This window comes from Trachypithecus francoisi, unplaced genomic scaffold (genome assembly GCF_009764315.1).
Source record: "Trachypithecus francoisi isolate TF-2019V2 unplaced genomic scaffold, Tfra_2.0 Lachesis_group2, whole genome shotgun sequence".
Taxonomy (NCBI): Eukaryota; Metazoa; Chordata; class Mammalia; order Primates; family Cercopithecidae; genus Trachypithecus; species Trachypithecus francoisi.
Window position 1 is genome coordinate 92,026,153 of NW_022681465.1, and position 26,288 is coordinate 92,052,440.

At 39.2% G+C, this 26,288-nt stretch overlaps 1 protein-coding gene across 2 annotated transcripts in view; it reads right to left on the bottom strand.

The window, feature by feature from the left end:
- DEPDC1B (DEP domain containing 1B) overlaps positions 1 to 26,288 on the bottom strand; it is a 130,695-nt gene that overhangs the window by 14,998 nt on the left and 89,409 nt on the right. For both annotated transcript variants that reach the window (XM_033179643.1, XM_033179644.1), the window contains exons 8-9: positions 6,108 to 6,274; positions 3,807 to 3,983 (exon numbers count right to left, since the gene is read on the bottom strand). In XM_033179643.1, the coding sequence (XP_033035534.1) occupies positions 3,807 to 3,983; positions 6,108 to 6,274 (344 nt within the window). The remainder of the gene's footprint in view (positions 1 to 3,806; positions 3,984 to 6,107; positions 6,275 to 26,288) is intronic.

Consider the following 26,288-nt stretch of genomic DNA (forward strand, 5'->3'; position numbering starts at 1 on the left):
CTCCAAAAAATCAATGAATCCAGGAGTTGGTTTTTTGAAAAGATCAACAAAATTGACAGACCGCTAGCAAGACTAATAAAGAAGAAAAGAGAGAGGAATCAATAGATGCAATAAAAAATGATAAAGGGGATATCACCACTGACCCCACAGAAATACAAACAACCATCAGAGAATACTATAAATGCCTCTACGCAAATCAACTAGAAAATCTAGAAGAAATGGATAATTTCCTGGACACTTACACTCTCCCAAGACTAAACCAGGAAGAAGTTGAATCCCTGAATAGACCAATAGCAGGCTCTGAAATTGAGGAAACAATTAATAGCCTACCCACCAAAAAAAGTCCAGGACCAGAAGGATTCACAGCTGAATTCTACCAGAGGTACAAGGAGGAGCTGGTACCATTCCTTCTGAAACTATTCCAATCAATAGAAAAAGAGGGAATCCTCCCTAACTCATTTTATGAGGCCAACATCATCCTGATAACAAAGCCTGGCAGAGACACAACAAAAAAAGAGAATTGTAGACCAATATCCCTGATGAACATCGATGCAAAAATTCTCAATAAAATACTGGCAAACCGGATTCAGCAGCACATCAAAAAGCTTATCCACCATGATCAAGTGGGCTTCATCCCTGGGATGCAAGGCTGGTTCAACATTCACAAATCAATAAACGTAATCCAGCATATAAACAGAACCAAAGACAAAAACCACACGATTATCTCAATAGATGCAGAAAAGGCTTTTGACAAAATTCAACAGGCCTTCATGCTAAAAACTTTCAATAAATTTGGTATTGATGGAACGTATCTCAAAATAATAAGAGCTATTTATGACAAACCCACAGCCAATATCATACTGAATGGGCAGAAACTGGAAGCATTCCCTTGAAAACTGGCACAAGACAGGGATGCCCTCTCTTACCACTCCTATTCAACATAGTGTTGGAAGTTCTGGGCAGGGAAATCAGGCAAGAGAAAGAAATAAAGGGCGTTCAGTTAGGAAAAGAAGAAGTCAAACTGTCACTGTTTGCAGATGACATGATTGTATATTTAGAAAACCCCATTGTCTCAGTCCAAAATCTCCTTAAGCTGATAAGCAATTTCAGCAAAGTCTCAGGATACAAAATTAATGTGCAAAAATCACAAGCATTCTTATACACCAGTAACAGACAAACAGAGAGCCAAATCAGGAATGAACTCCCATTCACAATAGCTTCAAAGAGAATAAAATACCTAGGAATCCAATTTACAAGGGATGTAAAGGACCTCTTCAAGGAGAACTACAAACCACTGCTCAGTGAAATAAAAGAGGACACAAACAAATGGAAGAACATACCATGCTCATGGATAGGAAGAATCAATATTGTGAAAGTGGCCATACTGCCCAAGGTAATTTATAGATTCAATGCCATCCCCATTAAGCTCCCAATGACTTTCTTCACAGAATTGGAAAAAACTGCTTTAAAGTTCAGATGGAACCAAAAAAGACCCCACATTGCTAAGACAATCTTAAGTCAAAAGAACAAAGCTGGAGGCATCACACTACCTGACTTCAAACTATACTACAAGGCTACAGTAACCAAAACAGCATGGTACTGGTACCAAAACAGAGATATAAACCAATGGAACAGAACAGAGCCCTCAGAAATAATACCACACATCTACAGCCATCTGATCTTTGACAAACCTGAGAAAAACAAGAAATGGGGAAAGGATTCCCTATTTAATAAATGGTGCTGGGAAAATTGGCTAGCCCTAAGTAGAAAGCTGAAACTGGATCCTTTCCTTACTCCTTATATGAAAATTAATTCAAGATGGATTAGAGACTTAAATATTAGACCTAAAACCATAAAAACCCTAGAAGAAAACCTAGGTAATACCATTCAGGACACAGGCATGAGCAAGGACTTCATGTCTAAACACCAAAAGCAACAGCAACAAAAGCCAAAATTGACAAATGGGATCTAATTAAACTAAAGAGGTTCTGCACAGCAAAATAAACTACCATCAGAGTGAACAGGCAACCTACAGAATGGGAGAACATTTTGGCAATCTATTCATCTGACAAAGGGCTAATATCCAGAACCTATAAAGAACTCAATCAAATTTACAAGAAAAAAACAACCCCATCAAAAAGTGGGCAAAGGATATGAACAGACATTTCTCAAAAGAAGACATTCATACAGCCAACAGACACATGAAAAAATGCTCATCATCACTGGCCATCAGAGAAATGCAAATCAAAACCACAATGAGATATCATCTCACACCAGTTAGAATGGCAATCATTAAAAAATCAGGAAACAACAGGTGCTGGAGAGGATGTGGAGAAATAGAAACACTTTCACACTGTTGGTGGGATTGTAAACTAGTTCAACCATTGTGGAAAACAGTGTGGCGATTCCTCAAGGATCTAGAACTAGAAATACCATTTGACCCAGCCATCCCATTACTGGGTATATACCCAAAGGATTATAAGTCATGCTGCTATAAAGACACATGCACACGTATGTTTATTGCGGCACTATTCACAATAGCAAAGACTTGGAATCAACCCAAATGTCCATCAGTGACAGATTGGATTAAGAAAACGTGGCACCTATATACTATGGAATACTATGCAGCCATAAAAAAGTATGGGTTCGTGTCCTTTGTGGGGACACAGATGCAGCTGGAAACCATCACTCTCAGCAAACTATCGCAAGAACAGAAAACCAAATACCACATGTTCTCACTTATAGGTGGGAATTGAACAATGAGATCACTTGGACACAGGAAGGGGATCATCACACACTGAGTCCTATTGTGGGGAGGGGGAGGGGGGAGGGATATCATTAGGAGATATACCTAATGTAAATGACGAGTTAATGGGTGCAGCACACCAACATGGCACATGTATACATATGTAACAAACCTGCACGTTGTGCACATGTACCATAGAACTTAAAGTATAATAAAAATGTATATCTATTATTATTACACTTCTTTATTATATGTAATATTATTATTACACTTCTTGTAATATATTATTACACTTCTTTTGCCTTGTTTTTATATAACCACCATGACAACAGCAGCAGCTACCTTTCAAAGAATACCTGACATATGTCAGAAACTCATCCTAAGAATTGTAAAGTATAGTGTTCTAATCTTCACAACTTTATAAAGTAAGAATGGCCCATTTTAACGCCTGAGGAAAGAAAGTAAAATCCAAAGAGGTTAAGGACTTGCCCAAAGTCACACAACGGAAAGGATACAGCTAGGAATTTGGCCAGGGTTTCATGGCTCTCATGCCAGTGTTCTTCTACTGTACTATGATTTTTAGACAGGGAATATGCAATGATAGTTTAGAGCACTGATTCCAGAGGCTAACTGCATCCGTCAGAATTCTGGCTCTGTAGCCTTAAACAAAGTTATTTAAGTTCTTTGTACCTTAGCTTTTTCATGCAAAAAGTGGCAATATTAAACTAGGTCACAGGGCAATTATGAATCAAGACACTAATTGCACATAAAATCATTTCCATCAGTATATATATGTAGATTCTGAACAAACTCATTCAAGGAATTAGGAATAAAAAATATGCTGCATGGATTGATATAACAAAACCAAATGTGCATTCTATAAACTTTTCAATGATAATACAAACACATGCAGGGGCTTTCTATGTGCCAAGGCCTGTTGTAAGTACTTTATAAACATTAATTCACTTAATCCTCACAATAAAATGCCCCAAGAAGACTAGCAAGCTTACATGACTTAATATTGCCAATTTTATAGGACTGATAATATCCTCTCCTTTACCTGGACTCTTCGTAGATGAGCCACACGCTCCTCTATAGAGGTCTGCAAGGCCAAAGGGACTTTCAGAATTTCCTGGTAATTGTCCATCAGAAATGTTACCAATCTAGCAGCTAATAACTCATCCAAGTCCACTTCATCCTTGGAACACAAGATGCAACGGGAAAATGTCTGAACCATCTAAAAAAAGAGTGGGGTGAGGTGGGTAAACGCAGTGAGTATTTTTCTGAACTGAGTGCAATCTAATCTGCAAAAAGCAAATATGAGAAATGGTCTAAGGCACAGAGTGCACATCCTACCAAGAGTACCCGGCCATCTCAAACGGGCTGATGGTCTCAACAACCAGAACAAACAAAATGTGTATCTTCCTGTTAAGAGACTACAGAGAGATGCTTATCTGAGCAATTTTTAAAGGTACCTCCTTTTACACATGATTTTAAATATACATACGTATATATACACATATACACATATAAATATATGAAAACAAATTTTGAAAATCATTATCACCACGACTTGAATCATGTAGCACTATTAAGTTCAAAGCACTTTATAGCCATTTAGTCAATTATTATTTATCCTAATTTCATTATTGATTTGTTTTAAACCGCTAACACAGTCCACATGCCTCAACCATTACATCTTTTCCTAGTTAACTTATTTTCTCTAGGATTTTCGATGTATATTTGACAATCATCTTTGAAAAAAGCCATGGGACTTTTCAAGAAGTACATTAAGTGATGAGACTCTCTTTGCAGCAAGCAGAAATACAAAATACATTATAGCATCAATATAGTACAATAATTTCCATATAATTTATATTAACTACTCCTTTTTTTTTTTTCCTTTTTGATGGAGTCTCACTCTGTAACCTAGGCTGGAGTGCAATGGTGTGATCTCGGCTCACTGTAACCTCCTCCTCCCAAGTTCAAGCAATTCTCCTGCCCCAGTCTCCCGAGTAGCTGGGATTACAGGCGTCCGCCACCATGTCCAGCTAATTTTTGTACTTTTAATAGAGATGGGATTTCACCATGTTGGTCAGGCTGGTCTAGAACTCCTGACCTCAGGTGATCCACCCACTTCAGCCTCCCAAAGTGCTGGGATTACAGGATTGAGCCACCACGCCCAGCCTAACTACTCCATTCTTAATACTGTTCTTTGGACTGGCTTTTTTATTTCTCCCACTACTTTTATTGCTGACACTCTTCCTTCCAAATATTTAAGCATAAAATCATGTAATTCTGCTAAGACTTCATTTCATTAACACACTGCAAATGATCTTCACTTACATTTACATGTACAGAGAGACACACAGGCAGAGAACTTTTTGCCTGGAGACCATGGACCCCAGGGACTCTGTGATTGCCTTGAAACTGCATGTAAAGCTTTACACATGTATTCTATATGCAGAATAGATATAAAGTTTTCTTCAGCTTTTCATAAAGGTCCATTAGCCTCTCTAGCCATTCACTCACTCCAAAAAAATACAGAGATCAAGAATCCTCCTGGGCACTAAGTGCTCCTCTGATCTTACTCTATTACTTCTAAAACTGGGCCAGTGAATCCCCAGGGAGTACACAGTGGCTTAGCAGGATATGGAAAGATCATACATTCCACTGAAGCACCAGTTCTCCTCCAAGACATTTTTTGAGGAAAATTAAGAGATTTTGCTAGTAAATAAATTCTAAAATAAACTCTCTTTAAAAACATATGCCAATAGAAGCAGAGATTAGATGGTGGTTACCAGAGGCTGGGGGGTACAGGGGCATGGAAATGGAAGATGTTGGTCAAAGGGTACGAAGATCCAGTGAGACAGGAGGAGCAAGTCTTAGTACTCTAGTGCACAGCATGGTGACCACAATTATAATAATATATTGTATATTTCAAAATTGCCAAAAGAATACATTTTTAACATTCTCATTACAAAAAAATGATAAGTTGGTATGGTAATGAATCTGTTAATTAGCTTGATTGACTCTTTCCATAATGTATACATAGATTAAAACATCACATTGTACCCCATAAATATATGTAATTTTTATTTGTCAATTAAGAATAAATTTAAAATAATTTTAAGTGGGAGAACAGGACGTAGCAGATCTCTCTACAGAGTCTGCTCCCTACTCAAGTCTCCATTTCTCATTATGTTCTTTAAGACACTTAGACCAAAAGCATGACCACGAGTCTGGGTGAACACTGACTGTGGCTCTTTTAAAGCAATCCCTCTGATCACCCAAACTAATACACCTTACTCAGTCGACTTTCATTCCAAAAAAGCATATCTGATGTTAAAAATCAACCTACCAGTGTTCGGGTACCAAAGCCATCACACAGGGGTGGCATCTCTTTGTTTAAGCAAATCCTTGCCATCATCCTCATCAATAGCTGTAACTTTCTCCTATTTTCAGGAGGCAGGAGAAGGCAGCAAATCTGAAATGCTTCAACTGCCACTTTCTCTTTCTGTAACAAACCTGATTTAGAAAAAAAAAATTGTTATCTTTCAACACCTATAGCCTAGTAGATTCTATATGGTCATATTTTAACAAAATATATATTAGTAAAATTACATAAAATATTATCACGTATTCAACTATACTGGGTCAGTTGAATATAGATCCATTGTCACTCACAAATCGCTATAGAAAATACAAACCATCAACCAGGCATGACAAATATATAGAACCAAATACAGCCATTTTCTCCTCCCATACACTAGACAGCTATATCTCAATTTTCATAGCATTCTTTCCTGAACCAGGAGCAGCCAGGCTAACACTGCCCTAACCATCAACACTCACATTGTTAGAGTCCAAAATAGAAAGAACATGAACGTGTCATCAGTCAGCAGGCTGACCACCTTGCATGACTCTCACTGACTAAACAAAGGACTAATGCCCACATAGTCCACTGCCAAATGGCTCCCCTTCTTTCTAAATAATGCCTGTCAAACAACCCTTCCTTTCAGTTAGGCTATCTTTCTTAGTTAAGTGTGCTGATTCAATCATGTTATATGTCATCCTTCCTCATCTCAGGTATGATTTTGCTAAAAGCTAAGATATTCTAGCCAGGCACAGTGGCTCATGCCTGTAATCTCAGCACTTTGAGAGGCTGAGATGGGATGATCACTTGAGGTCAGGAATTTGAGACTAGCCTGGGCAACATAGTGAGAACCCATTTCCACACAAAAAAAATTTTTTTTAATTAGCTGCCATGGTGGCACACGCCAGTAGTCCTAGCTATTCAGGAGGCTGAAGAGGAGAACTGTTTGAGCCCAGGAGTTTAAGGTTACAGTGAGCCATGATGGCACCAGCCTGGGCAACACAGCAAGACCCTCTCTCTCTTTTTTTTTTTAAAGGATATTATAATATTGCTCTCTTTTTTACTATATTTGTCACTGGACACACTTATATCCAAGCCCTCTAATGAGGTAAAACTGCTTCTATCAGTTTATCTGTCCTATATCCAACCATTTCAAGTTACCACTAGTCTTTGGGAGGCAAAAAACATCTTTTATATTGAGTAAGTATTTACTGACCATCTACAATATACAAGAACTGTGCTAGATCCCGGAAATACAAATATATACCAGGCCTCTTCCTTTGAAGAGCTTATGCACTGTGAAGAGAAACCCATAAACAAATAAGGGACAAATGAAAGGCAATGCAAGAAATATCTGCAAGGACCACAGTAGGGGAACTATAAGCCACTCAATATGACTGCAGCACAGGTTATGAGGGGAATTACTTGGTAGAAGTAAAGCTAGAAAGATCAACAGAGATGAGGTCTCAGAAGGCCCTGACTGCCAGATGGAGACTGGGTTTGTTCTCAAAGGCAGTGGATGTGCATGGACAGGAAAGGAGGGCAGAAGACAGAGCTTTTCTAGACCAAGTGCTGATCCTAGACATACTCGGGAATGCTGTTGATTACATCATTATCATCTATGTAGACCTGTTTTCAATTCCACATCATCAAATCATGGAAAGAAAAAAGGTTTACGATCATATTTTAATATATTCTTTCATTTACTCAACAAATATTTATGAAGCCTCACCCGTATTCCAGGAACTGTGTTAGGAGGGGACATACAGTCAGGAATAAAGCAAAATCCCTGTGTGATCTCATGGAGCTTGTTTTCCAGAAGACGAAAAGCAAAAAGATATAGAAACACAAGGTCAGGCGGAAAGACGCTATGGAGAAAAATACACTGGGGAGGAGCTGGGGAGTGAGGGAATGTGCTCAAAAAAACACTTCTATCATTTTCAGGAAGGCCCTCTCTAAGGAGGTAACATGTGAGCAGAGATCCAAAGGAAATGAGAGCAAGCCAGGGAAATACTGCAGAGACAAACTTTCAAGGTGGAGGAAATGGCAATTACAAAGATTATAACGTGAGAGCATGCTGGGAGTGTGTAAGGTACAGGAATGGGGCCAGCGTCAAGAGACAGTGAATGTAAGGAAAACACAAGTCAGAAATCAGGTTAGAGAGGTAGCCAAGGGGCGGATTGTGCAGAACTTTGTAGGCTATAAGGGGAAAGCAAGGAAAAAGGAAGACACACAGCATGTTGATGGTCTGAATGGGGATGTAGCAGTTGAACTGGTAATAACTAGTTAAATTCTCTTTCTCCACAAAGTCATCTAGTTTTTCCGTAAAGCCTTCTATCTCATTGTCCCACAAATCCCTTCTTTTTCCAAATTAAAAATCCCTTTGCAAAGGCAGATTTCACCTTATCCTTACTACATTGTATCTACGTTGCTTTATGAATGAGACTACAAGCTAACTGAAAGCATAATGCATGTATTTTGGCAAGCCACATTTCCTAGTATAATACAAGGCAAACAGATAAACACTCAAATATCTATTTATCAATAGACTACATATTATAGTATATTATATTATATTATTATTAGTCAGTATTACATGGCTACTAAATGATAATTTTCAAAGTTATGCAACAATTAGTACAATATTTTTTAAAAATAATAAAAGTATGATGATTATAAAGCCTTTATGAAAAATAATGTATTAAAAAAGAAATATATTTTAAAATTAAGAGTACATCAGGGCTGTAAAATAATCAGAATTTTATAAAAAGAAATTTAAAAATTTCTTTGTGAGGATGATATTAAGCAAATATGTAAAATTATATCCATTATATCTTTTCAAAAAATTATTACTAAATTCTAAACAACCAGTTCCTTGCCAAACTTAGAGTAGATAATAATTTCAGACTTTATGAAAATTAAGTGAGGCTAGGCATGGTGGCTCATGCCTATAGTCTCAGCATTTTGGGAGGCCAAGACAGGAGGATCACCTGAGGCCAGGTGCTTAAGACCAGCCTGGACAACATAGCAAAATCCCATCCCTATAAAAAAACTAAAAAATTAGATAGGCATAGTGGTGCATGCTTGTGGTCTTAGCTACTCAGAAAACTGAGGCAGGAGGATCACTTGAGCCTATGAGTTTGAGCCTGCAGTGAGCTATGATTGCACCACTGCACTCCAGCCTGGGCAAAAGAGCAATACCCTGGGAAAGGAAAAGGAAAGGGAAAGGGAAAAAGAAAGAAGAAGAAAACAAGAAATCAAGCAAGAAGGCATAGGTAAATCCATCTCAGGAATTTATCTACACAAACCTACATACAGGGTGATGAGCGACCATCCTTGACTCATAAACATCCCAATAACTCAACCTTCCTGTGAGACCAGGGTCTCCCTTTTCCTCCCTCCTGTCACTGATCCCAGCTGGGACTCCTCTACAATTCCTTCCAACTGTCAACCTTCCTATTTCCTGTGAAAACAGAATCCTATGCTACTATCTCTTCCTCCTTTAAACCCATAATCATTCCCCTAGATCGTCCTCCTGCTTCTGGTAGTGGAGGAGCCACTATCAGTATCTTTAATGGAAGGAAGTCTCTGCTGTACAATATTGGATAATGTGGAGGAAGAGGGAGTTGCTTACTCCCAAAGCTAAAAGAGCAGCATGAAAGGATGAGGTCCTGTCACCTGCAGCTGGAGCATGGAATGCAGTTTACCAGACTGGGGAGAAAACCCACTGTAAGAACTGGTTAGGTCTATAACACTGCTAGATTTGAACCACAGTTGAGCTACATAATGAATTAAGTAGGACTCTGTAAGTTGATCTTGTAATTCAGCCATATTTTATAGCAATGTTCTGAGCAGTGGGGAGGGAGGAGAAGAGCAGAACACTTGTTCCAACTTACCTGCTTGGAAAGGCTTGGGATAAAACCTATCATTTTGACATAAGTTATGATATAAAATTAAAAACTTAATTCATTTCTCCCTCCAAAGAGGTATAAAATTGGTATGCTCAATTTCCTTTACCTGCTTACTTTTTTCAAAGTATACATTACTACCACCTAATATACTACAGAATTTACTTATCATGTTATCTACCATTGTTTCCCCTCTGCCCCACTGGAATGTAAGCTCCACAGGGTAGGGATTCTTAACACTTTTGTTCGTTGATATGCCTCTCATAGCTAGAAAAATACCTGGTACATCATAGGTACCAATACATTTCTGTGTACAGAATGAATGAATGAATACTTGAATACATGAATGAAGAATAAGAATGACCCATCTCTTATTGGGATTGTAGCCAGAATATCTGGATTAAATCCCAGCTCTCACTGGTTGTGGACAAGTCAACCTCCATAAATCAGAAATGTTATCAATAGTCATAAAACCAAATCAATGTACCACACTGGGTATCCATGGGCTAGAGGAGTCAAGTGAACTGAAAGTTTCAATGGCATCAGTCATAGCTACTACTACCTTAAAGCATTAAAACTAACATCAGGAGGAAAACACAACATGAATCACATACAACTTTGGCTAGATTTTCTTTAAAATCTGGTTAAGAAATGTATTGTGCACTAATAGATAAGATGAAATTTGGCTCTGGGCCTCACAAGAACAGCAGGTAAAATTCCACAATGTCCCAACACAAGCATATTATTGAATAATAAATCATTTAATTATGCCCTCCTAAACCCTAAATGCCTAAACACTTGTAGAACCACATTACATAGTATGGAAGAAGATATAAACTTACATAAACATCATCCACATATTATGTTTTTGTAAAATTCACTATGTGTAATTCAGAAAGCCTCTGTCACAGTTATTACTCTATGAGTCACTGGAAGATTTTCAGGCTTGCATTTTTATTACATACAAAAAGATATGTCTCGTTCCCTGGTGTTAGAAGGTCCTAAACAACTCAAACTTTTTTGATTTTTCAGCTGAAAGTTTGTAGATGTCTTTGTTAGCTTCAATGAGAGAACTATCTTTGCAGTTGCCATTTGATAGTTGGCTCCTTGTTAAAGATTACAGAAGTCTTTATTGGAGTCACCTATTAATATACAGGTATAACCTTGTTTTATTGCACTTCCCTTTATTGTGCTTTGCAGATATTGTATTTTTTACAAATTGAAGTTTTGTGGCAACCCTGTGCTAAGCAAGGTTATCACTACCATTTTTCCAACAACATGTGCTCACACCATGTCTCTGTATCACATTTTGGTAATTCAGAATATTTCCATTTTTTATTATTATTTTATCTATCATTATGACCTATGACCAATAAGTACTGTAAGTGTTTGGGGGAACCACACAACATGCCCATAAGACTGTGAACTTAATCAACTGATGAGTGTGTTCTGACTGCTCCACCAATAGGTGGTTCCCCCTCTCTCTCCCTCTCTTTGGGCCTATCTATTCCCTTAGACACAACAATATTGAAATTGGGCCAATTAATAACCCTACAATGGCCTCTAAGTGTTCAAGTGAAAGAAAAGTCATACATCTTTCACTTTAAATCAAAGAAATGATTGACATTAGTAAGGGTGACAGGTTAAAAGCTGAGAGAAGTCACAAGCTAGGTCTCTGGTGCCAAACAGCTAGCCAAGTTATGAATGCAAAGAAAAGTTCTTGAAAGAGAATAAAGTGTCACTCCAGTGAGCACACAAATGATAAGGCAATGAAACAGTGTGTTGCTGATAGGGAGAAAGTTTGAGTGGTCTAGATAGAAGATCCAACCAATCACAACATTTCTTTAAGCCCCATCCTAATCTAGAGCAAAGTCCTAACTCTTCAATTCTATGAAGGCTGAGAGAGGTGAGGCGAGACATAATGGTCCAGTGTTTGCTGGCTGGTATGCAAGCAGCCTCAAACAAAACTGTAAATTTTAACAAATTAAAAGAAATTATTCAAAATATGGAAGAAAATCCAGCCGCATTCTTAAATAGGCTGACTGAGGTTCTAACCCAATATACCCGGTTAGATCCGGCCTCCCCCACAGGGACCATTTTGGCATCTTATTTCATTTCTCAATCAGCTCCTGACATTCGTAAAAAAACTTCAAAAGGTAGAGGATGGTCCTCAGACACCAATACAAGACCTAGTTAAATTAGCCTTTAAGGTCTATAACTCCAGAGAGGAGACGGCTGAGGCACAGTGGCAGGCTCGCCTCAAACAGAAGGTACAGCTCCTAGCAGCGGCTTTACAGCCTAGTCGTAACCCCAGACCAGAGAGCTCACACCCCGCAGACTCCAAGGCTACAAAAGGAGCCTGCTATAAATGCGGCAAGGCAGGACACTATGCCAACAGGTGTCCACAAGGTCCCCGAGCCCCAACGCAGCCTTGCTATAAGTGCAAGGCGTCAGGACATTAGGCCAGTGAATGTCCTAACCCTCATCTGCCTGCAACCCCCTGCCCTGCTTGCCAACAGGAAAGACACTGGAAGTCTGATTGCCCCACCCTGAAAACAGGTGCCACGTCTCAACGTGACCCCCTTTCCCAGGATCCTGGGAGCTCCTTCCAGCTCCTACATCTGGACGATGACAACTGAAGGTGCCGAGACTCGGGGACCCCCATCACCCTCGCCGAGCCACGGGTAACTCTCCTGGTAGCGGGTAAGACAATTAATTTTTTAATTGACAGCGGGGCTACCTATTCTGTTTTGCCGTCCTTCTATGGACCTAGCCTTCCATCCAATATCTCTGTAGTAGGAGTAGACGGAAAGCCATCCACTCCACGAAAAACTCCACTCTTTAATTGCTGCCTGGCCAAAAACTACTTTGTGCACTCGTTCCTCATTATACCCTCATGCCCTACCCCCTTACTAGGCCGAGACATCCTGAGCACCTTAAAGGCCTCCATATCCATTCCCACCAACCCATCCACTCCCCTTCAACCCCCTCACAACCTGTTGCTCATGCTTTGTGCAGGCGCACACGCTCCTCCTATGTCGCCCCCACCCCCCATCTTCCCTATTTCTGTACACCCTCAAGTGTGGCACACTTCCACCCCAGTCATAGCGGCCCACCACCCACCAGTTCTTGTCAAGCTCAAAGATCCCACTCGTTTCCCAAACTGCCCCCAATTCTCTCTCTCTCCGACACATCTACAAGGTTTAAAGCCAATTATCACACGACTACTTAGCCAACATATTCTTGTCCACACACATTCTCCCTGTAACACTCCAATACTTCCAGTCAAAAAGGCAGATGGAATGTATAGGTTAGTACAGGATCTTCGGCTAGTCAATGAGGCTATCCGTCCAACGCACCCTGTAGTTCCCAACCCTTACACCCTTCTGTCCCATATCCCCACCAATTCTACTTATTTTACTGTGCTAGACCTTAAGGATGCTTTCTTTACCATACCCCTACACACAGACTGCCAGTTCCTTTTTGCTTTCACATGGGAAGACCCAGACACACATACCTCCACTCAACTGACGTGGACAGTCCTCCCACAAGGGGTCCGGGACAGCCCCCATTTCTTCGGTCAGGCCTTAGCAAAAGACCTTGCCTCCTGCCCTCTCACTAATAGCAAAGTTCTGCAGTATGTAGATGATCTCCTAATCTGTAGCCCTACCAAACAAGACTCTCTTCTAGATACTGCAACTCTCCTCAACTATTTAGGCTCACTAGGTTATAGAGTATCTAAACACAAGGCCCAAATTTCTTGCCAAACCGTCATATACTTAGGAATTGAAATCACCCCAACAACCCGGTCACTAACTACCAACCGCATGGCCCTAATACGAAACCTTCTTCCCCCTCAAGATGCAAAAGAAGTTCAATCCTTCCTAGGTCTAATAGGTCTATAACTCCAGAGAGGAGACATTGGATCCCCAGTTTGGGAATCTTAGCCAAACCTTTATATGCCGCAGTTAAAGAAACCCCACATGGGCCTTTGTCTAACCCCAAGTTAATCTCGACTCATTTCACCTGCTTAAAAGCTTGCCTCCTCTCACAACCCACTCTCTCACTGCCTGATTTCCAGCATCCCTTCCAACTCTTTACAGATGAAAGGCAGAAAGTGGCAGTTGGTCTTTTAGCCCAGCCTGTAGGCAGCACCCACCGCCCTGTGGCCTATCTATCCAAACAACTAGACCCAACTGTACAAGGCTGGCAACCTTGTCTGCGTGCATTAGCAGCGGCAGCCTGCCTGACCCAGGAAGCAAAAAGGCTCATTAGAGGCAGTAATCTAACAGTCCTCTCCACCCACCGTCTTCAGGATCTCATCTCTCATAAAAGTATTAGCCACTTAACTCCATCCTGGCTCCAACTTTTCCATCTCTTATTCATAGAAGACCCCACTGTTACTTTAGAAGTTTGCTCCTCTCTAAATCCAGCCACTTTACTGCCCGACCCTCTTAAACCACCCCATACTAAACATTCTTGTCCTGAGGTCCTGGAGGCTCAACCCCCCAGCCACCTACACTTGCATGCCTTCAGAATGCACAACTAACCCTATTTGTGGATGGCAGCTCCTTTATCAACCCTCAAGGAAACAGACAGGCAGGATATGCAGTAGTTACCTCCTCCACAGTTTTAGAGGCAAAACCCCTACCACAAGGGACCACATCACAGCAGGCAGAACTCACTGCACTAACCAAGGCATTCCTCCTATCAAAAGGAAGAACAGTAAACATATACACAGATTCTAAATATGCTTTTCTAATTGCACACACCCATTCAGTCATCTGGAAAGAGAGAGGGTTTTTAACCACCGGCGGTACCCCTATTATTAACAAAAACCAAATACTCAAACTACTAGATGCACTGTCGGCACCTTCCAAGGTAGCATTATACATTGTAAAGGTCACCAAACTTCATCTAACCCAGTAGCAGCTGGCAACAATTTTGCTGACGCCACTGCCAAGTCAGCTGCCAGGTTTTCCACCCCCAAGCCTCCTTCTGTCTGTTTTCTCTCCCCCCAGTATGCCCCTAATTACACTCAGGAAGAAAAGGCCCATACACTGTCCTCCTGTCTACACATACAGCAGCAAAACTCCTAGGACACACGCATTGGATTCATATTTCCCAGCTAAAAAAGGCCCCCACCGAGAACAATCAGTGGACATCAGTTCAACTTTCCCCCACTCGCCTCAAATTTACAAAACTTTCTTAACTATCTCATGCTCCCCGACCCCTGGTGCTTAGCTCGCCTTCTCACCATCCTCTACATAAACCTATCAGACTTTCAATACATAACCCCAGACCCATATCTACCTCCAGACAATAGTCCAGAGCAGTGGCTTTCCCACCTCCTAACCTTCATCGAACATCTTCAGTGGCAGGGGACACTGCGACTACACTGAAAATGAAGTCTCATTTTATAATGATATTGCTGTCTTACTCATACACTCAGACCTTTGCTAGTCCATCTACTGTATAGCAATTTTTCATCACTGAAACTTGGTCACAAGACAGCCAAACGCACTCAGTAGTACATAGTTCTGCCAGTTGTCTTCCTCAAGGCTGTCAAACTTCTCTCCGGACAATAGAGACCCCTTCCCATGGCTCACACTTATCCGCCAAGGGCTAAACTTAACCTACACTGTTAATATCACCAATCTCACACATTGTTCCCTCTGTGTGGCTTTAGGAGCCACCCCCCCCGCCCTTGGTGGCTGTCCCTCTGCCCAAGGCCTTTGATACTACTAGTGAGACACCCCACAATTCCCACAATTCACCTACCCTCCAGGCGCCACTATACGAAAACCCAGACAGCCTAATTCTCCCTTTTGTTATTCAACCCCAAATTCATCCTGGTGTAATCATACTCAGGCGCCCAATGGAGGCCAAACAGCTCCCATTGGAGGCTATTTCTGGTGCAAGGGGTCCCTTTCTAAAACCTTTAACCAAACTGTCACAACTCAATCTCAATCTCTCTGTGTCCCAGTATCCTTAGTGCCCAGCCTCACCCTGTATAGCAAGGCTGAACTAGCCGAACTGACACTGCAGCTATACCCTCCTGCCAATCGCTTACAAAAACAGGCTGTTTTCCTCCCTCTAGTTATTAGAATCTCCCTAGCCTCCTCTCTGGTAGCATCTAGTCTTGGAACCGGAGCCCTTGCTTATTCACTCCAGTCAGACAAAGCTACACAAGCTCGAATACAGAAAGCCATAGAAGCTTCAGCTGAAAGCCTGGCCTCCCTGCAGCATCAAATTACCTCAATAGCCCAAGTAGCTGCCCAAAACAGGCGAGCCCTAGACTTGCTTGCAGCTGAAAAAGGAGGCACCTGTCTCTTCCTCGGAGAAGAGTGCTGTTATTAGGTCAATGAATCAGGTCTTGTAGATACTAACATTCAAACTCTCAACAGAAAAAAAAACTGAGCTACAAAGTTTCAACACTCCAGCCTTGCCAGGACCATCCTTCTGGGTTTTGCCCATATTCCAACAAATGCTTCCATTCCTCATTCCTATACTAATACTGTGCCTTATTTTATGTTTCGCCCCCATTTTGAACAAATTTCTCCGTGCCAAGATTCAAGAAATCACTCGTGTCACCTTCAACCAAATGTTTCTTCATCTGTACGTCCAAATACCAACCATAGGCCCCGACCTTAACGACGCCCCTTAACAGCAGGAAGTAGCCAGACAGACCACGGCGCCCCTTATCACTATTATCAATAAAAGGTTGGACTGTTTGGACGAACGGAGGCAAGATGGCACACTTCCAGGTTCTTCATCACCAACTTTTCCCACGCACGCGAAAATGCAGCCGGCACCCGGGAAGGTGCAGATCAACCGGGCATGCACCAGGTGACGTCAATCTGAAGAGACCAAGATTTACTTGGCTGCACCTACGGAACGCCCCCCGACACGCCCGTGTCCCGCCTATTGCCCTCCCACTCCTAGAAAAGCCGCTCCCGGCGAGCGCGCTGCGCGGACTTCCTCAGCCCCCCACTCCTGTCGGGACTGCATCAGGAACTCCGCCCGAGAGCTCCACCGGGCGACCCTCTCGGCCTCCTTTGCCGGAGGCCGACAGACCTCACCCTCCACACCTTCTTCCCTGAAGCTAGGTGACCAAAAATAAATTTGCAGTTTTGCTCCTAGCCTTGCCTACTCGCTGGTTCTTTTGTGCTCGCTCTGGTGGTCTTAGAAAAACAAATCAGTGAGGAAATACAGAAGCAAAGTAAGAATCTAGCAGAGGCTGGTTTATGAGGTTTGAGGAAAAAGGCTGTCTTCATAACATAAAAGTGCAAGGTGAAGCAGCAAGTGTTAACGTAGAAGCTGCAGCAAGTTATCTAGAACATCTAGCTAAGATCATGATGAAAGTGGCTACATTAAACAACAGATTTCCAATGTAGACAAAACAGCCTTTAATGGGAAAAGATGCCATCTAGGACATTTGTAACTGGAAGGGAGAAGTCAATATTTGGCTTCAAAGCTTGAAAGGACAGGCTGGCTCTCTTGTTAGGTGCTAATACAGCTGGTGACTTGAAGTTGAAGCCACTGCTCATTTACCATTCCAAAAAGGCTAGGGCCCTTAAGAATTATGCTACAACTGGCTGGGTGTGGTGGCTTATGCCTGTAATCCCAGCACTTTGGGAGGCTGAGGTGAGCGGATCACCTGAGGTCAGGAGCTCAAGTCCAGCCTGGCCAACACGGTCAAACCTTGTCTCTACTAAAAATACAAAAATTAGCCAGGCATGGTGGCATATGCCTGTCGTCCCAGCTATTTGGGAGGCTGAAGCAGGAGAATTGCTTGAGCCCAGGAAGTGGAGGTTGCAATGAGCCAAGATTGCGCCACTGCACTCCAGCTTGGGCAACAGCTCAGGACTCCACCTAAAAAAAAAAAAAATAGAATTATGCTACATGTATTCTACCTGCGCTCTAGAAATGACAACACATGGTTTAGTGAAGATTTTAAGCCCACTGTTGAGATCTGCTAAAAAAATAAACAAACAAACAAAAAAACAGCCGGCAATTTCTTTCAAAATATTACTGTTCACTGACAATGCACCTAGTCACCCAAGAGCTCTGATAAAGAAGTACAAGGAAATTAACATTGTTTCCATGCCTGCTCCCACAAGATCCATTCTGTAGCTCATAGATCAAGGAGTAATTTCAACTTTCAAGTCTTATTATTCATACATTTCATAAAGCAATAGCTGCCATAGACAGTGATTCCTCTGATGGATCTGAGCAAAGTACACTGAAAATCTTCTGGAAAGGATTTACTATTCCAGATGTCATTAAGAACATTCATGATTCATGGGAGGTCAAAATATCAACATTAACAGAAGTTTGAAGTAAATAATACCAATACTCCTGGATGATTTTGGGGGGTTTAATAAGTCTCAGTGAAAAAAGTGACTGCAGATATAGTGGAAATAAGAGAACTAGAATTAGAAGTGGAGCCTCAAGATGGGGCTGAATTGCTGCAATCTTATGATAAAACTTGAAATGATGAGGAGTTACTTCTTAAGAATGAGCCAAGAAAGTGGTTTCTTGAGATGGAATGTACTCCTGGTGATGATGTGAACTTTGTTGAAATGACAACAAAGGATTAAGAACATTACATAAACTTAGTTAATAAAGCAACCACAGGGTTTGCAAGGACTGATACCAATTTTGAAAGAAGTTCTACTGTGGATAAAATGCTATGAAATAACCATCACAGGCTACAGAGAAATATTTTGTAAAAGTAATATTAATCAGTGCAGCAAACTTCATTGTCTTATTTTAAGAAATTGCCAATCACCGTATCTTCAGCAGCCACCACCCTGATCAGTTAGCAGCCACCAACATCAAGGCAAGACCCTCCAACAGTGAAAAGACTATGACTCGCCGAAGGCTCAGATGATCATTAGCATTTTTTGTAATAAATTATTTTTAAGTAATACACCACACTGTTTATTTAGACATAATACTATTGCACACTTAATGGCCTACAGTATAGTATAAACACATCATTTACATGCACTGGGAAACCAAAAAATTGGTGTAACTCACTTTATTGCAATATTCACTTTATTATGGTGGTCTGGAACCAAACCTGCAATATCTTCAAGGTATGCCTGTATAATGTACAATGCCACTGTCTTAAAATCCAGGTGAAAAGTTGTTTTGTTTTTTAAATCATATTACCCACTGAAAAACCCCTGTGGTAAAGATTTTCCCAAGTTCAGTAAGTATTTAGAATTTTGAACATCTGCTCTGGTCTGGGAATATGCAAGGGCCTACTGGACAAGTTGGCATAGCAATTAAGATTATCTGGAAACTGAAATACCTGCGTTCATATACAAGCTTTGCAACCTAACTAGCTATGTGACCTGGAAGCCCTAACTTTGACTTTTGTAAGATGGAGAAAATAATTAAGAGTTGTAAAATTAAATGAGGTAGTATATTACAGTGGTGAAAGCAGTCTGACACACACAGTAAATACTAATAAGTTAGTTATTATCAGTGCTCTTAAAGTTATACTAATAAAAGCACTATTTTGAATTTTTCACTTTTAGGAAAAAGCATTGCATTTAATAACTTGTTACCTGCTAATTGATAAAGTAAGTTCATGGCTGAACACAAGATTTCAAAGACAAACCACAATTGCTGACCTGTATTTACTTCTTACTCCAATCCAATTAATTCAAATAGATAGTTTACTGGGAAAAACACAAAAGGAGTTATGCAATGTTTATAAATGGCAAAGATTAGGAGTAGGGATTCAATCTACAAGATAACAAGATTTGTTCTAAAGCTGTATTAATTAAGCAGTATAATGTACCACAAGAATAGACAAAAGATGAATGGGATAAAGCAGAAAGCCTAGAAACAGGCCTAAGTATGTACAAGAGAGAACTTGATATATGACAGAACCGACATTACAAATCACTGAGAAAAGTATACTGTATTCAAAGCACAGTGTTGGAACAATTTCATAACCACATGTAAGGAAAAAATTAAATGACAATTTCTTACCTTATTAAAAAACAGGAAATTCTGTTTCCAATCATAGTGGAATAACAAGAATCAACTAACCCTCCCGCCAAAAACAAGAGAAAACTGGACAAATTTTATGAAACAGCTGTTTCTGAGTGAAGGTCAACAGTACAGGACCATAATCCCTGAGAAAGGTAACAAGACAAATGAGCACTACAATCATCCTCAGACTCTGCCTAGAAGGGCCTTGCAAGCCATGGATCAGAGACGGAAATCTCAAGCATGGAGTTCTAGCTGAGTAGAAGAGACAAAGATTGGAGTTCTGCGAGGCTGAATCAGCTGGATGTTCTGAAGCAGAGTTCTAAGTGGAGGGGCTATGCACAAAAATGGCTTCATAAATGTGCATAAGAATCCCCTTGAAACTTTGAGGAATACTGAAATATATATACGTGTATAAAGTGAAACTCAATGAAGTCACACAAAAAATTGCCAGTGAGCTATGAGCTAAACAATTCCCAGAGCCCTCATAATAAAAGAACCCTGCTGACAGCTGAGGGCATTCAGTAGAAAGCTCAGAAAGAGTGTGCTTCAGTAGGGAGATTACATTTTCCCTTCAGTAAAGGCTAATGTAGTTCTGTCTTAACAACAGCTTTAAAAATAAGATACAAATGGACAAGCAGAAACACAAGTAAATTAGCTAACAGAACAAGCCCAATACTTTTCAAAGGAAGACAATAAAATCTAGACAATCGGCAATGGAGAATTCAGTGTTCAATATCAAAATTACTATTCATGCCAAGAAGCAGAAAAATGTGACCAATATACAAGAGAAAAATCAATAGAATATCAATTAAAACAGACCCAGAAACAATACAGATAAAAAAATTAGCAGAAAAGGATATCAAAAGTGTTTTCTAACTGTGTTCATGTGTGTAAAACAAATGGAAAATACGAAATAGAACCAAATGGAATTTCTTGAGATGAAAAATGCTGTCTCAAATGAAAACATTAACTAGATGAGAACCAAAGCTGATTAAACACAGCAAGAAAAAAAATAAAAAAACTTGAATACATAGTAATATAAATTACTTGAAATAGAAGCAAAGAGAAAAAAAAGTAGAAAAAAATAAATAGAGCTACAGCCACTTGTGGGAAATTTTGAAGTGACCTAACATATATGTAATTAGAAAAGGGGAAGGAGGCACAGAAAAAATATTTGAAGAAATAATGGCCAAAAAATTTCCAAATTTAATGAAACTTACAAATCAGTTAATCAAAGACATCCAGTAAATCAAAGCACAATAAACAAAACTATAAGAGCATTTTACAATTAAATTCCTAAAAAAAAAAATCTGTGATACAGAACATCTCAAATGCAGTCAGAAATTAACACACATGAACAGAGGAACGAAAATTAAAATGACAACAGACTTTTCAGCAAAAACTATTCAAGCCAGGAGACAAGATACTGACATCTTTAAAGTGCTGAATGAAGAAAAACTATCAACTTAGAATTCTATAGCCACTGAAAGTATCTTTCAAACTTTAGTCAAAACAAAGACCCTCCCCACCACTTTCCACCAGAAACAAATGAACAGAAAAGGCTGAGAGAATTTGTTGCTGAGATCTATACTACAAAAAATGTTAAAGGTTGTTTTTCAAGCAGAAGAAAGTAGTACCAAATGGAAACCTGGACCTATACAAAGGAATGAAGAGTACAAGAAAAGACTAATATGTGGGTAGATAAAACTTGTTTCTCATTTCTTGATTTCTTTGAAAGAACTTGTCTGTTTAAAGAAAAAATAATAACATATAGTACAGTTTATAACATAAGAGTAAAATGTATGACAACAATAACACAAAGAGCAGGAGGAAAACATCAAAGAATGTTGTTGTAGGGGAGTAACATTATACATAAAATGGTATAATATTTATAGGTAGGCTAAGATTTCTTGAGACATAAAAAGCACGAATCATAAAAAGTGGACTTTATCAAAACTAAAAATTTCTGCTTTCCAAAGGAAATTGTTAAGAAAATGAAAAAAAAAAAATCTGGGAGAAAACATTCATAATAAATATATCTAACAAAAGATGTACATGCAGAATACACAAATAACTCTTATGACTCAATAATAGAACAAACCAATTTAAAATGGGCAGAAAATTTGAATAGACACTTCACAAAAGAAAATCTATGAACGACCTATGAGCAAATGAAAATATGCCTATGTTAGCAGTCATCAGAAAAAGGCAAATTTACAAAGCCATACCACTAAACACTAGGGTAGCAAAAGTTTAAAAGACTAACAATGCGAAGTATTAATAAGGATGTAGAGCTACTGAAACTCTCATACACTGCTGATGGAAATGTAAAATGGCACAACTACTTTAGAAAAAAGTACTTCATATAAATGTAAACATAAGTTCACCATGTAACCCAGAAATTCAACTCCTATTTATCCAAGAGAAATAAAGATATACATATATATTCATATAAAAACTGATACATGGATATTCACGGGAGCTTCATTCATAAAAGCCCAAAACTGGAAACAATCCACATGTCCCTAAATAGGTGAATAGACAAATTGTGATATATCCAGGCAACAGACTATCTGGCAATAAAACTACTGCTGGTATATGCAACAAACTACTGATACATGCACCAACATGAAAAAAAATCTCAAAACCATCATGTTGAGCAGAAAAATCCAAATACAAAGTACACACTGTATAATTCCACTTGCATGAAGCTCTTAAAAAAGAAAACCCAACTAAACAGAAAGTTTCTATTTCTGGTTGTCTGGTGCCAGTGATGGGATAGAGGGCTGACCAAGAGACAGCATAAGAAAACCTTTAGGGTTGATGGAAATGGTCTGTATATTAATTGTGATGGCAATTGCACAAGTACATATTTATTAAAACTAACTGAACTGTACTTAAGATTAGTGTATTTCATTGTATATTAATTAAACATCAATAAAGTTAATTTTAAAGATAAACTAAATGAATTAAGAGAAATTAGAAACCTAACATTAAAAAAACTAAAATATTGGAAGTACACAATCTCTTTGTGACTAAATGATACAGATTTTTTAAATAAAACACAAACTAATTTGACTTAAACATAAAAGTTCTTTATATTTTCATTAAAATCAAAAGATAAGCCACAGACTAGGAAGTATTTTTGAGGCTAAGGTGCAAAAGATTATATCCAGAATATATTTTTAGAAAGACAAAAAAAGAAACTCCCCTCCCCACCAAAAAAAATGGGTACTGGATACTAAAAGCATTTCACTCAAGAAAAAATCCTTATGACCTATAAACAGCAATAAGATTCCTTTTCACACCCATCAGACTAGAAAAATTTTAAAGCCTGATGAAACCAAGGATTGGTAAGGAAATGCTTATATAAGGAAATGTTTATATCTAGAAGCAGAATTGTTAGATTGTTTGGTATTTACTTCCTTCCTAGGTCTAGCAAATTGCCTTCCAGAGTGGGTGCAGCAATTTACACACTAATATACTATTAGTAGTATATTATAAGCATTTCCTTATATCACTGCAACAATGCAAATCAGAGTGATGGACACACAGATGTCTTATGTTACTGTTTTGCCAATTTAATCACAATCATTCCCACAAATAGTACATTTGATGGAAGTTCGAAAATCAAATTGCGGGGTCACTTTTTAGTGTTGTTTGAGAATTTTGTTCTCTTTCCATGAGCAATACCCCAAAACAATAATTCCATGAAAAAAAAGCAAGTACAAGATGAGCCTGAAGTATCCAAACACAAAAAATATGGCTGGACATGATGGCTTAAGCCTGTAATTCCAGTAATTTGGGAGGCCAAGGCAGAATTGCTTGAAGCCAGGAATACAAGACTAGCTTGGGCAACATGGCAAGACCCTTCTCTACAAAAAATTTAAAAATTAGCTGGGTATAGTGGCAAGTGCCTGTTGTTCCAGCTACTCAGGAAATTGAGGCAGGAGGATCACTTATGCCTTAAGAGTTTGAGGAAGCAGTGGGATATGATGGCACCACTGCATTCCAGCTTGGGCAATAAAGCGAGACTCTGTTTCTAAGGGGAAAAAAATAGTAATAATAATAAATGAAAGTGGTCCAAGAATGATAGGCAAGTGGCAAATGGACACAGAGGCCAGCTTGGTGGGCCTCCTGCTGGCTGATTCTGAGACAGTTTGAGCATCAGGCAATGGACTATTACCTAGTGAATAAAATACAAAGTCAGGAGTCCATACTAAGTAAATTGAAAGTTTAATGTGGGAAAAGTTACCTAAACATTTTTCAAAGCTACCACCCCATAAAATACTATTAATTACAAAAAGAAAAACTGTACCTATATAGTGGAAAAACCTGACATATACCACCTTATCAAGTGATCAAAGTGCACATCACCAGTAAGAGGACAAATCAAGATTGTACACTACCTGATGGGATGTAATAAGAAGAACATAGTATTGTGTCTGTTATAACCTTCTAGAAATGCATAGTGTGAATCTGATCATGAGGAAACATCAGACAAAACGAAATAGAGGAACTTTGGGATGATTGGCAAACTTGAATGAGATGTAATAATAATTAATCAGTGTTACTTTTCAGATATGTATGCTTATATTTTGGTCCTGTAGGAGAGTGACCTAGTTTGTAGGAAAAACACACAGAAGTATTTATAGGTGATAGAACATTTGACTAGCAATTTACTTTCAAATGGTTCAGGAAAAAAAAAAAGTTATTTGGACTGTACTATAGCCATTCTTGTAAACTGGAGATTGTTAGAAAATTTTAAAATTTGTTTAAAAGAGAAATGGTGAAAGGTCTGAGGGAATGCAAGGTCACATGCGGGCTAAAAACAGTGTTATGAATAGTCAGTCTAAGGATGTCAATGATATTGTTATGGTTTCCATCATTGCCACAAATAACTGAAGGATATAAAATAAAAGTGTGACACCTGGGAGATATCGTCACTCTTCTAAGCTTCTCTTGTGCTATACACACACAAGAGCTACATGCTGCTTTTAAAATGCATTGCTTTTTTGTAGTTTTCATTATGCTTCTTTTCTCATGAGATATTCATTGCGAGATTTCAATTTCTCTAAACCGGTTTGAAGGCCATGATTTAACCCTTTTAAAATCTGCATAACAAAAACACATTTTAAAATAGGGTGTTAAGATAGGGCAATTATGGACAAATAAACTGTGAATCTTCAGCTTTAAGGGGGCCTACTTCAAAAACAGTGGAGCCAGAAGGGGCTGCTGACTTGTCACGGAAGAGAAGCAATTTGGGTTTGTGAAAGATAGTAGACTCATGGAAATAGTCAACAGGCAGATGACGACAGCAGTGCTAGAATTTATGGGACAGGTCAACACTTGAAATATATACTTGAGAATCATTAATGTATTCATTCAACAAAGGGTTGAAAAGAGGATAAAATGTTCTAGGACTGTGCTAAGATCTGAGAATCCCAAAACAGTGAGACAAAGGCAAAGATCTTGTTATCAAGAAGCTCAGTCTGGTGAAGACGATGAACATAAGCCATCACAAAGCAATGTGGAAGACAACAGTAGAGATGTGTCAAGGGGATATCATGGAAGCACCAAGGAGACTGACAGGTAATTGATAATGATCTGTCCCAGGAAGATTAAAATATAATAGCCATAAGAGGAAGTTACTTTTTTAAGTCTGTATTTGAATACTTAATAGAATGTCACAGAAACACACAGAAGTCATTCAATAACTATTTCCTCAAAATGAGATGAACTAAAACAGTCCATGAAAAAAGGCTGTTACATTTGTGTGTGTGTGTGTGTGTCTGTGTGTGTGTGTGTGTGTGTGTGTGTGTGTGTGTGTGTATAAAACAGATGTAGGGTCATTGTTTTGCCATTAATTGGGTCTGAGGTTTTAAGCATTCCTGTATGACCACCGAAGAGATTACTTATTGATATATTTTAATCAGTTAAGTCCTTTGTACCAGCGATACTTAGTCACAAATTGCAGCTATGTTGTACTTTCAATTTTCAAGTCTTATAGGAACCATTCTCTGCTATGCCTCTGTTGTCCAGGGTACCAAGGGGATTTACACCGTTATGAATCTTTCCTCCCTTTCTCTTTCATTCCTATAAAAGAGGGCAATAGAAGCCTGAAATTGTTTGTTTAAACTCCACCAAATCTTTCTGAGCATGGTTCTAAAAGCAGCATCATACGTTTCCCCATCTGAGCCTTGATTTTATCTTTTCTGACTGTAGAGCAGTCATGCTCATAGTC